Below are 14,448 nucleotides of genomic sequence, written 5' to 3' on the forward strand. Positions count from 1 at the left end.
TAAGTTACTACGTATAGGTAGTCATTCACGATGACGCGTGCCGTGGTTCTTATTACAATGTCATTAAGAGAAGTCTCTTCGTTCCATTCTCCATACAAACGTAGTTCCGGTCTCATTTGAAAACTAGGCAACAGAAATAGATAAAATTTTGTAAGTATGGACTAGACGTAATTATCTAGGCCTGTTGTTTTTCAGATTTTCATATAAATGTGTAATATCAGATCAAGAGTTCGTCGTTAAAATGTCAACTTACATGATAAACACGAATAAAGCTCTACAAAACGAAAAACAATGTATAATGAATATCTTGATTATAAAATATCATTGATTTATGTGCTATACTTTTCGTATAATATGAGAACAACAAAACCTAAATATTGAAAAGCCTACATCTATCTCGATAGAAATTACGGACGTAGTTGCGGAAGGCATCGGGGGGACGGCTGCGAGCGCTTATGTCACGAGCGATAAAGGCAGCCCAAACGAATACCTAACGCAGCCGCGCGGCCGGCAGGGAAACTTCTCTCAAAAATCACGCGTCTTCGTGGATGGCACTAGCGCACTAGGTATAATAGAATAACAATACACAGTGCATGGAAATTTTAAGCTAAAGGTATTACAGTTTTAAATATGGCCCCGTGACAAGACCCACTGTCGTGCGAACGCTTAAAAATAAGGATCAGATGTATTGAATAATGTTTTTCCGTCGTATTTTATCGGATAAGTTCGTATTTATCTTGTTATCTCAATTAGCTTCATTAAACTTCAGTAAGCTAGATGAGACAGCAAGATAAATAAAATTATGATAGCATTTTTCAATACATCTTTGCCATTAATATCTAAATACGAAACCTAAAAAAACGTAAAAACAATTGTAGGCGTCTAATTCAAAGGCCCGAGATAGGAACTTTCAGTTATATTCTCGGTTTCAGATGTAGGCACCTGTTCATTCTTCTCAGTTGTATTATTGGTTTCAGTTGTAGGCACCTATTCATTCCTCTCAGTTGTATTCTTGGTTTCAGTTGTAGGCACCTATTCATTCTTCTCAGTTGTATTCTCGGTCTCAGTTGTAGGCACCTATTCATTCTTCTCGGTTGTATTCTCGCTTTCAGTTGTAGGCACCTATTCATTCTTCTCAGTTGTATTCTCGGTGTCAGTTGTAGGCATCTATTCATTCTTCTCAATTATATACTCGGTTTGTTGCGTATTTCGGCGAAAAGAGCAGCTCAGTCTGGAAAAACAATGAATAGTTGTCAAAAAATAAATCTAAACCTTATAAAGGAACCTGATAAGGAGCTCAACATAAACCAATGGATCGAGAGACTTGATATAGCTTTCTTGCGTTGAGATGAACGCACGCGTCGGCAAGTCACAGATTACTCCGTAGTAATCACCAGGATACTCAGGATTCAGATCAGGATTTCTTGCCGTTGAAGATCTGCGTGACAATCTTAATGTACCGGTTTTCAATTATACATGATTACTGACATTGGTTAAATCTTGTTACGGGATATAGACCGTGTTTCTTTAATAAGCTCCCGATATTTCTGCGCAGTTCCACGCATAATGATCACGGGTAGATTGAAGAATTTCCAGGAGGATACTGTGATCGTGATAAGGTAACCCGGGGCTATTGTAGCTGGGGGGATATTGTATCTGCACCGTCTGATGGCGTCCTTACCACGACGAACATGGCGAACATGGTGTTGTGCGAAGACAGTCTTCTGGCGAACACAACGTAAAACGGCCGAGAAGAACATGGCGTCGTTAGGACACCATCAGACGGCTCAGATGCAATATTCCCCAGCTACAATAGCCCCGAGTCACCTTATGTGCATCAAAATATCTGCGTCAAAATATCGTTATCTCATATAAAATAATATATCAATCTAAATGTAGTGCCTAAACGTAGTGTGTTCTTAATGAAGGGCGATAGCTGTTGGGACCAAAAAGTTCTCGAATGGCTCAGCAAGCGCAAAGTAGTCCACCAACGACATGGACGGATGATCTGGTTAAAGCCGCGTTCACGGTAAATGCAGGCCGATTCCAACCAAAGCAACTAGAGGTCTGCAAGTTAAGCATATGCCCAACAGTGTCCCTCCTACGGCTGATATGATGATGATGATGAATGCAGTGCCTAGTAAAACATAAAGTTAGCAACCTCAGTGTAAAGAAGTAGATGATCTCGACGATGCTGAGAAAGGAGCAGCCGAGGAAGAGACCGAGCAGCCCGCCGCAGTTTGCCAGAAAATCCGTCGTCCCGAATAGCTCCGAGTGATGCATCGCCACAAACTTCGGGGCCTTATAAAATAGCTCTATGCAAGTAAACCTATAACAAAATATAAGTTACACAAACACAAATAGTAGATTCTACAACAAGAGCATGAAACGAGCCATTTTACCCGAGACGTTCATATAGCAGCCCGAACCAGTATAGTCACGACGAGAGGAAAAGGGGTTTGCTCGAGTTCTACACTCTACTTTTCACTTCGATGGCGAGGAAATGAAATAGCAACAGTGGAGACAATTCTCCACCTACTATGTAACTTTTATTGTTCTTGCATTAGTATATCATTATATTTTTTTTATGTTATTGATCTATTTTGATTGATTTGGTTGATTTTTAGTTTTATATAAATTAAAAGTTATTAAAAAAAATATGTTCAAACTTATTTTCTTGTGGCTGTTTACACCTGATTGACTTGGTCTTAGACGAAGATTTTATTTTATGCACTAGAGTATAAAAATTAATTTTATGTTGCCTAGATCTAGCATAAATACGATTTTTACGAGCATGATGATAAGTGAAAAATAAGTTTCTGCGTTATTGACACGATCATGTTAATAACTTCATTTGTACCTATCTACGTATTTATATATAAAGGAACCTTTGAACTTGATTTCCACTTTATTTTTATTAGCGGCATCAACACAAAACTTTGCCAATTTTGCGTATGGCAATACATAGTTTAGTAGGTACGTTAGTAGTTGCTGATCTGATTAAGCGGAAATTGTATTGATTGCCAAATCCAAAATAGGTTCTATTTAGTTGACAGGCCTGAAGATCACAATGACATTGTGTCTTTTCCCCAAAAATATGAAAGGGAAACAAATAAACATTAGAAAGAAGTCAGAAAGAGCCATTTAAATTTTTGGGTTATGTACGTATTAAAAAACACACAAAAAAAAGATTTTTCTGTTTCCTAAATTTAAAATCTATCCTCGTTCACTCAGTAAATTTACATGTAAGTATAATGTTCACTTATTTTTGAAGTCTCTTTCATATACAACATGTTACTTATCTTTTTGCTTCCGTCTATTCAAGAGGTCAAAGTAAGCTAATAATTATGCACCGTAAAACAATGCAATTTCTTATTTTTGACGCTTTTTTAGAAGACCATAATATATTATTTAGCACAGGCTATACTACATAATTATTAGTTTGTGCAAAAAACATAGAAGGTGTATTGGCTCTGTGCACGACATCAGCGTCACCTAGCGTCCGCAACTTTGTTGGCTCTGAGGATCTGACGTTTTGAAATTTCATCTCGACTTCATGACAAAAATCAAACTTATCACGTATTAATTTATAATTGTTCTTGTATCGCTATTAATAAATTTATATCGTTTTCAGATCGAAATTAGTATCATTTTGAAGACTGGGTAAGTAGTAATCACTCACACTCACACTAAAAAAGCACTCACATAAAAAAAAATCAACCACAAAACGCTTCAAAAGGAAAATTGTTGGTATCTGCTGGACATGTCCGGCAGTTACGTAAATTTAAACAAATTGCTTTGTTAATAACCAGATATGACAGAGCCTACATTATTTCTATTTTTGAACACTATGAGCGCTGCGATAGATTTCATTACCTAGTACTTCGCACCCAGCGAATAGGCTGAAGATGCTAGTGAAAGTAAAAATAAAAAAAATATGCAATACGCACACAATTAAATAATTCAACAAAATACATGCCTGTACTGCGAAAAGTCCATAATTCCTCGCATTAAACTGCGATATTCTACTTGGCTCTCGTCGTAGTTAAAAATCTTGACAATGTCTGCTTCGTACTGAACATTTAGACATAACGGATAGCACCGACATCTTCCACCTCGGTTGTAATCACCTTCTTGCTCATCAAATTGTTCTAAAAATAAATTATACCCCAGTCACCTAAACGTTCGCTCTAAGTAAAATCAACATTAATTGAAAAAAGCAATTTTTCGCATTAAAAATTAGGTCAGGTAGGTAATTTGCGAATATACTCTTCAATAATCCACCAAAATTTATCACCGCGACAACAAAACTTTATATAAAAGAATCTTTAATAATTCTGTAAAAATCTGGCAAAATTGCTATAAGCCTATTTACTTCATAATTTATTAGTTTAATTTATATGTTCTTTGTAAGACATGTAAAATCCACTAATTTTTTTAAAAGAACCTAAAAAAAGGCTTCATGTTTTTAAAAGTACAAATTAAAAATTAAGTTACGATAGTGGCATAGAATGTAAGTATAATTAAGATTTAAGTATGTCTTTTGAACGTGCCTTGAAATTTTTGTACTTATTTTTGCTGCTAATTTTATATCGGTTTAAAAAAATCGTAATTTCCAATCATATCTATTTTGGATTGTTAAATAATAATTATTTAAGATCCAATTTCTTGACAATATGTGACATCAAAAAAATCTTATTTCATTTTTCTCCTAATAGGAATTAGACGTATTAATTATGAAATAATCACTTAAGTGTTTTTTTTTTTATTTCCTGTTAGATATATTGGTGGATTCAGCTTACGGGTCTAAAAACTGAATTATTCAAACATATTTTGAAAGTAAATTTACTAATTAACATTTTTGCGAAAAAAATCACCTATTGTAAGGTCCATTTTTTTCCATCTTCCGGAATAAAATTTTGGTGGATTCAAAAATATAGATTCTAAAAATTCACGTAAAAGCCGTATACAAAAACTTAGCCTTATATCGAATAAATATACTGTAGAATGACCAGGCTATTATGAGCTTTCAAATGAATGCTACCAAAAAATTTGAGACAATTTTAATGCCTTGGAATAAGTATACCCTCTTCCCCTCCCCAATTTTCGTTTTTAGCTAAATCGTGATCAGTCAAACTTACCTTCAGCACGTTGAAAACAATAATGATTAGCTCTACTTGCTCTGCAAATAATTGAGGAGTTGTTATCTGAAAGAAACATTAACTTTAATTGCGTTACTTAATAAATTTATGAACTTTCAATTTCAAAATCAATTTTATCTCCATTACAAAAGTTTGAGCGTTAAAAACATATCGGAAACCCCGGTTATAATTAGAGATACAGCAGATAGTTGTTTGACCGAATACCGGATACCGAATTCCGGCAGGACAGTTAATGTAGGTTGCAACTTGTTCAAGGACTTGTATACTATCAACGAAAGTAAGCGCGCTTTTTACTTCAGTGTGGTATCAATAACAGGCCCGCTACTAGCTGTTTGAACGCCCGCGTGCAAAACCGATTAAGCCGCACCATGTACAAGTTCATGCAAATTGACGACCGGATAAAACCAAGTGGTTAGAGAACCTGACTAAGAAGCTTGAGGTCCCGGGTTCGATCTCCGGCCGGGCAGATATTTGTATGAATAATACGAGTGTTTGTTCTCGGGTCTTGGACGTTTAAATTAATGTGTATTTAAGTATGTATCTATCAATTTAAGCATGTTTATCCCTTGCCTAGTGTCCATAGTACAAGCTTTGCTTAGTTTGGGATTATAATTGATTTAATTATGAGAATGTTTCATTTTCGTTTCAATAACTGGTTTTAGTCAAAATACCACAAACGGGACTTATCACGCTATTATTACACAAGTAATATTTACCTCGACGTTTCGGCAACGTTACAGTTGCCGTGGTCACGAGTAGACTGAAGTGTGTTTAGTGTTGTGTGTCGGTGTGATAGGGTGACTAATAAAAGTGACCAAGTACGGGTAGTTCGTGATACGAGTGCCGGCACTATTAGTGATCAAGTGCGGGTAGTTCGAAGAACTCGCGCTGCTAGGCAGACTTGACACCCCACACTTCAGTCTACTCGTGACCACGGCAACTGTAACGTTGCCGAAACGTCGAGGTAAATATTACTTGTGTAATAATAGCGTGATAAGTCCCGTTTGTGGTATTTTGACTATGAGTGAGAATCACGAAAGTTTAAAACGTTATAATAACTGGTTTTGCCGCCCCTTGATAATGCCACCCTTGTGCGGTGCACGCCCTGCACGCACGTTCCCAGCGGGCCTGATCAATAATTGGTAAATACATAATTAAACACCAGTTTTTATAATTATTAAAAGTTTTTTTATTATCCGGTATCCGGCCGGATAGTACGCAACTATCCGGTATTCGGCCGAATAGTAAAATTGTATGTTATTGACACCGAATACTAGCCGGATATGAGTTGAATCTCTGGTTATAATCTTTCTTCAGTTAAATTAACTTAATTAAAAATGCTGAATTAGAAATGAGGAGATAGGTACGTAGAAGAATGAGGGACACCGAATTAGCTCGTTGAAGTGGCAATGGTCAGGCCATATAGCAATGAGAACAGATGGCCGTGGATTGGAAAGCGCAGTGTAGGATGTCCACCAAGGAGATCGACGGATGGCCTGGAAAATCCGCGGGTTCACGGTGGATATAGGCTTATCCCAACTGAAGCAACTGCAGGTACAGACCTCACCCTTAGGGCTTCACCCATCATAGGGTTGAAGCTTATGTCCAGCAGTGAACTTTCTAAGGGTGATATGATGATGATGATCTGCCTAAATCATCATCCCAGCCTATATACGTCCCACTGCTGGGCACAGGCCTCTTCTCAGAACAAGAGGGCTTGGGCCATAGTTCCCACGCGGGCCCAGTGCGGATTGGGAAATTCACACACACCATTGAATTGCTTCGCAGGTTTGTGCAGGTTTCCTCACGATGTTTTCCTTCACCGCAAAGCTCGTGGTAAATTTCAAATGTAATTTTGCACATGAATTTCGAAAAACTCAGAGGTGCGAGCCGGGGTTTGAACCCACGACCCTCTGCGTGCCTAAATATTCCGGAATAATAAAGAGAGAGGGAGAGAAGGAGAGACAACTTATCGTATAAAAAAAAAATAGGATTTTCACTAACGTGGCATATGGAACCAGACGCAGCCACATAGCTGTAGGGTGTAGTTGGTGAGACACTCCAATTTGCAGTTGTTGTCGGTGTACGTGTGGAAGTACCTCAAATACCGCTCTCCAGGAAAGAAGCAACGCCGGCTATATTGGACACAATTGATTTCGTTAACGTCAATAGGTTGAATCGGTGTCGATTCGTCTATTATAGCAAAATGTTCATCAAATTGTATTAAAAACAGTTAATCGGAGTAGAAGAATGGCCATAAAGCAAAGCGTCCGAAAATCATCATACTATCACCATTCAAACGCAATCTCTCTACATCATGACCTATGTGACGTTATATGTTTTGAAGGTTGTGCAATTTATGCCTTCAGATTTATGGGCGACAGTATAGAATTTCCGTTTTAGACGATTCAATCATTAGAGAATTGATATGCTTAGACTTGGTGCTTACTGGCTGTGCCCCTTCGTGGCGTTTATTTATTTATGTATTTGTTTATGTATTCGGGCACTATTGGGTCTTTTACTTTTAAAACGTCTTCACACAATGGGCAATTTATATAATTGATTATGTGTTTTGTATACCATCTGTAGTCGTGGTAATTTTGATTCATAGACGATTCGGTACTGAGCCAACAGGTTATACGGTTATTGGTAACTTCGGTGGATAAATTCGACTCCACTGTACGATGGCGCATTTAAATCACTTTAGAAACCAGATATTGGAACAAGGCAAGCATAAGCTAGTTATTAAATTAATTACACACGAAAGTAAAAAAATATATATGCTTACGTATCTGGTGAATAACTCCTGAGGCTGCTTGATGTATTCACTATATTTAGTTTGAGTCCCAACGATATACTCTTTTCGCTTGGAGCTGCGTAGTAGAACACTGAAGATTGAGGTAAGTCTGCTGGGTGATGCAGGTACACCTATGATAAAATATACATCAGTTTTCTCTACGTAAAATTGCGGTTTGTTGAGGGACGACGGAAAAAGGCCGGATGGTGCCACCTTAGTGCCTTGGACTTTGGGACGAACTCTGGTGTGGGACGCGACGTGTGTCGACACTCTTGCCGCGTCTCACATCCAGAGCACCACGCTCAGAGCTGGGGCGGCTGCTGAACAGGCTCAGATAAACAAACGCCACAAATACTCAGCTTTAACAAACTATCATGAGTTTGCGGCGCTTGCTTTCGGGACAATGGGACCATGGTCGGAAGACACAAAAAAAATATCAAGAACTTATCTACTCGTCTGGTTTTGGCCTCAGGCTTCGGTTGACTTACTTTGAATCCGTGGTCGTTCGAATCGTAGGCGCGTACGACACTTTCACGTTCCTGTCTGAGAATTATCCATACATTTTGAAAAGTGAAGACGGTGCGCTGAAAATTCATAATATTGCCGTTTTTTACTGGTAAGGGATTGCAAAGAAGGAATCTGTAACACGAATTTTCTCTTAAATACTCTGACGTAATACAAAACTGCTTGCTTGTTATAGCCTAAATTGAATAAAATATTTTGACTTTGACTGGAAAACATGCAACTTGCATTTTATCTCTTTCTACAAAAATAGAATGTACATAGTGTCATATTTTATTACATATATAATAGACACATGTCGGATCTCTCCGTCTACTTTATAATTAAAAACTAATGTATCTTCGTATTTTTAACATATTTTAAAAAAATCTTCTACAACTCGGTTTGTCACACAATAAAGTTACTTCCTATCATGATGCTGGAAACTTTAATGTACTTGTACGTACAAACTTCATTGCATGACGATATAAAATCGGTTGATAAAAATACATCAACCAGTAATACTTACTCTTCCTGGTCTGGGATAGACATCATCGCTGGTATTTAAGTGAGAGTAACCACCAGAATGGGACCAGCCCACACTCTGTTGCGATGTACGCATATAAGAATAGTCACTTTGTATGCTTGAACAAGGATGAACATTTATAAACAATAGTAGATTGTACAATAAGAGCATAAAACGAGCCATTTTACCCAAGACGTTCATATAGCCACCCGAACCGGTAAAGCGAGGGTGGATAGACACGTCGAGGGGAAAATGGGTTTAATGCTCGAGTTTTACACTCTGCTTTTCACTTCGATTGAGAAGAATTAAACATCAACAGTGGAAACAATTGTTCACTTACTAGGTAAGGTACCTTCTATTGTACATGCATTGCTTTATAATTATAAATTTTTATTTTGATTGATTTAATGGATTTTTAGTTTTTTATAATATTAAAATTTATAGCAAAAATATAGGTATAGAAACTTTCTTGTTCATGGCTGTTGACACCTGAATGCCTTGGTCTTAGACGAAGAGTTTTTACTTCACTAGAGCATTAAAAGTCGTTTTATGTCGCCTAGATCTGCCTAGATACAGGATAAAATAAATACGAACTTTATGACCATGAGAAGTGAAAATGATCTTTTATTACAAGCTATTATTTAACATGCAATGTATGTATGTTACTATAAGTACTCGTAATGTATGTGCGGGTCAAGTCTTGCAAGTTGAATTTGACCCACTTTCAGTAGTCTGATTAACTTGAAATTTGGACTTGTGTAAATCTGGCGACAATTCAATAATCTGGCAGTGACATCCTGGTGGTCCAGGCAAAATCGTCTCTGCAGGACGGAACTCCTCAACGGTTTATGGCATCGAGTTAAAATTTGGTACGGAAATGTACATAGTTTGGATGACAATTAAAGTACAGTCAACAAGAAGTACAGTCTGCAAAAAAGCTTGTAATAAAAATGGTTTTTTTTAACAAAAAACTTATTTTAGAATACTATTCGTAACAGTAAAGGGTTTCATTAAATACAGTACAAAATACTGAACATTTACCTATCATTTCGTAGTATTTCATTAGCTGCTAACGAATTCATCGTATAACACACACCTTCTAAGGTAAGCACTGGTTTAAATAGTTCAACGCAATTGCTAAGGTGTCCGTAGAAATAGCAAATATGAAATATTTGTCTTACAGTTGGTGAGACCTAAAAGCAGAAATATTTGTTTAATTACTAAATTACTCGTATTAATAAAAATATTAGACATATAGCTTGGCCAATTTGTCGGTGCTACTCCCATGATCAGAGGGGAAATGCCGTTTTCGGTTGGTATTTATATTTATTGTATTACTACTAAAATTAATTAATCAAAGCACTGACTTCACGGTACTAAACTTTCCCTATTTTCTACTATTTGTTTGGCTTGACATCCAATAACTGCCCATCGATGAACTTATGTTTGCGTAGAGCTATCTTGTATATGTTTTAGTCTTGTTTTATTATATGCAAGTTGCAGCAACAAGCGACGCTGATTGATATGATCTCTATGTGTCACAAACTAATTTGCCAAACCATATTCTGTCAATTACGTTACGTTTATCAATCACTAAAATAATCGTATAAAACTATTAACACCGAGCTTTTAGCGCAATTTTTTTTATTTGTGACAAAAAGCGGATAAGGATTGGTACCGCAAAGCGCAAGGACAGCTTGGTCGGAACGCACGCGTTTTTAGGTATTTTCTTGGTATTACTAAAGCAATTTCATATTTAAAAAACCGGCCAAGAGCGTGTCGGACACGCCCGAAATAGAGTTCCGTAGCCATTACGAAAAAATTAAGTAATATTTTTCTAAGGATTTCGTATTTTATACGGAATCTTCCCTAGTTTAGGTATATTTTATACCTTAGGCTGCTATTTACTCTTAAACCACTAATAATTCTCAAGCAAACTTAACCGTTATAGTTTTCCTTGAAAGTTTGATATACTTACTACCATCCTGAATTTTTTCAAATTTTTCCACCCACCGGTTTAGATTTTAGAGGGGAGGGGGGACGCTCGATTTTAATGAAAATTTGCACTTTAAAGTTGAATATTTCGCAAATATGTCACTGAATCGAAAAAATCGTCGTAGCAAACCCCTAATGGTTTTAAAAGACCTATCCAACGATACCCCACACTATAGGGTTGGATGAGAAAAAAAAATCACCCCCACTTTACGTATATGGGTGGGACCCTGAAAAAAATCGGCATAGTTTACTTATATATTCGTGCAAAATTACAGCTTTCTAGCATTGATAGTCCGCGAGCAGAGCCGCGGACGGACAGACAGACAGACAGACAGACATGGCGAAACTATAAGGGTTCTGTTTTTGCCATTTTGGCTCCGGAACCCTAAAAATATAATATAATATGACCTGTCGCGTAATATTAACGACGCCAAGGGTATAATATCTGGGGGCAAGGCAGTGCCCTCGCCAAGTCGAGCAAAAAGCGGCACGGCTACATACCATCCTTTTCTCGAAGCAGTTCAGGCCATTTTCGAACCCCTATAACTACGATGTGAATAAAACTAGAAGCTTGAGTTTTCAGTAAACAAGCAGGCATCGTATAAACACGGTATAAGTATTTTAAATTTCATTCAATTTGAACCATTAGTTTCAGAATGATAAATAGTCAAAGTTTCGTCGCAACTCATTTCTTCTACCGAAAAAAGTTGTGAGATCCATATAATATCAAGTAGTTTAATTATTCAGTCCCTACTTAAGGGTCTTGCTGTCTTAAGTTATTACGTAGTTAGCTAACCTTATAACATCTTAATAATTACCATATGAATATTAAAAATCTTTTATGTTTTAAATAAATAGATTGACTTGACAATCGCACTAAACAATCTAATACATTGTGTTTTCATGCTAAAGCTAACAAAATCTTTGCTAGTAATGAATGAGTGGTTAAATGAATGAAATAAATGCGCTAAAAGCTCGGCGCACCCTTAACACGGATGTTCAGACGAGACAACCTTTCTGAATTTTTACTGTTACGTTTTTAGATAGGCAACTTACATATTAAATAATAATAAATGATAAAAATAATAAACAAAAAAAAAACATAATAAAACTTAAACTATAGCTAGACAATTTGGCTTAAATCACCGTCAATGGGCAAGGTGCCCAGAAGGCTGGCCGTATTTCCTCGCTGTACAGCGATACTTATTCGCTGTGCGAAATAGTGGCCAGCCCTCTGGTCGCCCGAAGCCTCTATTAGGCGCGTCGACAAATCTTTATATAATAGATATACCTCGTCATATATTCTCCTTACGGTTTCCACATTGAATTTTTCTGGTGTTCTATCGTTCGGTACCCCAAGAACAAGACAACCAGCTTCGAACAGCTTCTTGACTATTGGACTTTTGCTGTAAAAGAATCTCAAGTCAAAGTCGAAAAGTTCTCGAATAGAGACCGCGGATCGGCAAGCGTGGCGTGGGACGCCCTCAGACTAGGTGGAGCGATGATCTTCGCAAAGTGGCTGGCAAGAACTGGATGAGAGTGGCCGAGAACCGTGCTTCTGGCTCAAGCCGCAGTACACAGTGGGTGCAGGCCACTTCCAATCGAAACAACTTGAGGCCTATGGGGGAGGCCTATGTCCAACAGTGGACGTCCTGCGTACGACTGACAAGATGATGATAATGATGAAACAAAGAAGTCCAAAGGCGTGCTTGCGTGTACCAGAAGGCAGAGTTAATCAATGTAAATCCTTGGCTACAATGGAATCTTATCATAGTAAATTATTTTATTTATCTTTATTTATGTTTATCATAATGACGTAAAATACCATTGCGACACGGATCTGAAAATAAAATTGATTAACTGTACGATATATTAGAACTTAAAGTATATAATTATGGTGTCCGTATACAAGGTATTAATTAAATAACTGAAAATCTGACACCCCAAAATTTTTTTTAATTTTAAGTCAGTCGATTGCATTTATTTTTGAATACCTTCATTGTTTTAAAAGTTATTCGTGTGTTTTGCCAAGTTAGTAAATCTACTTCATTTCTAACTCTACACTCATATTTTTTATTTGTCAGTTGCGTTTTGACGTTTTTAGAAGAAAATCACACATTGACAGCAAAATGGCCAGTATTAAATTATCGAAATAGTATGCAACCTCGCTAAAATATTTCATTAGCGCCTGTTGCAGTCGTAACTTTTAGACCAGTAAATAAGGGATTTAAAAACACAAACACAACCTAATTTAAAACATATTGTAATCGATTCTACTTTCGATTCTGAGCAAACTACTTTCTGGTTTTCAGTTATTTAATGAACACCTTATATAGTAATAAAATGGTGGTTCAAATAAGTCAAAAATGCCTAATGCCTATTGTTCCTGTGGAAAATCTACTAGCTACTTTGCTGCTCTTTATCATCACAGTAGCTTTACCACTCTACACACCACCTAAGCAGGCAGATAGACTTTTTTTTTTCTTTCTCGTATTGATAAACTTATTTTTAAAATATTTAGCATAATTATCAAAGTAACGTTTCTATTACATATCACTGTAACTATCTTCACTGCAAATAGATTTCTTCAATTTTGAATGAGGACAGATTGTAACAGATGGAAACGGCACCTGAAATCAAAAAACATTTTAGAATGAGGGAAAAAAAAACCCTCCTGCGAGTGTTCAACAAGTTCTAAAGAAGAATGCTTTTGAGGTTGTAAATGAACACTACAGAACTATTACTTAATAAGAGGTACATAAATGAAATATTATATTTTTAAATTTCTTTTTATTATTACAAAATTTTATTTAACTACCTATATGGTCAAATCTTGCAACTGAATTTCGATCCACTTCCAGTAGTCAGATTGAATTAAAATTTGACATAGTTATGTAAGTCCGGTGCCAATGGATTAATCTAGTAGTGAAATTATGGTTGTCCGGCCAGGATCGTCTTCGCAGGAAAGGGAACTTTACTCCTCAAGAGTTAATGGCATGGACTTGAAATTTGGTAAGGAAAGTTAGTTTAGATGACAATGCAAGTTTAGTCAGCAAAAAGTTTTTATTAAAAATGAAATAAATAAAAAATAACTTTTTGTAAACTGGTGTGGTGACGAAGCGGTCCTTCATTGGTGCTTTAGCGCACAGATTTTTTGTATCGAGGTCGACACTGAAAGTTTTTAGAATTGGCCACTTGTAAACAATATATATTAGTAAAAAAGGTAAGTTTAAATTTTGAAAATGGAACTCTTTGCCAATATTACTGAGTATGTATTTCATTCATTTGTCATTTGTTTTACGATTTGGCGGCAAATTGAAAATTGTCTGTGTCACGTCAACATGAATTTAACGCGAGAAAATTTTCGTGCAATGATTTTTTATGACTTTCGATGTCATTTAAGTCAACAAGAAAGCTATGATAGACTTCGATTGGCCTTTCATGATGAAGCCCCATCTCGTGCGACC

The 14,448-nt window shown here is 36.6% G+C and overlaps 1 protein-coding gene across 2 annotated transcripts in view; it reads right to left on the reverse strand.

Annotated features, from left to right (window-relative positions):
- Nucleotides 1-300: 300 nt before the first annotated feature.
- LOC141436082 (pickpocket protein 28-like) overlaps nt 301-14,448 on the reverse strand; it is a 29,567-nt gene continuing 15,419 nt past the window's right edge. For both annotated transcript variants that reach the window (XM_074098929.1, XM_074098928.1), the window contains exons 4-14: nt 13,532-13,611; nt 12,273-12,387; nt 10,028-10,179; nt 8,990-9,104; nt 8,448-8,543; nt 7,951-8,090; nt 7,167-7,297; nt 5,142-5,207; nt 3,980-4,151; nt 2,162-2,329; nt 301-1,231 (exon numbers count right to left, since the gene is read on the reverse strand). In XM_074098929.1, coding sequence (XP_073955030.1) covers nt 1,168-1,231; nt 2,162-2,329; nt 3,980-4,151; nt 5,142-5,207; nt 7,167-7,297; nt 7,951-8,090; nt 8,448-8,543; nt 8,990-9,104; nt 10,028-10,179; nt 12,273-12,387; nt 13,532-13,611 — 1,299 coding nt within the window. In that variant the 3' untranslated portion in view covers nt 301-1,167. The remainder of the gene's footprint in view (nt 1,232-2,161; nt 2,330-3,979; nt 4,152-5,141; nt 5,208-7,166; nt 7,298-7,950; nt 8,091-8,447; nt 8,544-8,989; nt 9,105-10,027; nt 10,180-12,272; nt 12,388-13,531; nt 13,612-14,448) is intronic.

Source organism: Choristoneura fumiferana, chromosome 16, assembly GCF_025370935.1.
Source record: "Choristoneura fumiferana chromosome 16, NRCan_CFum_1, whole genome shotgun sequence".
In the NCBI taxonomy this organism is placed as follows: Eukaryota; Metazoa; Arthropoda; class Insecta; order Lepidoptera; family Tortricidae; genus Choristoneura; species Choristoneura fumiferana.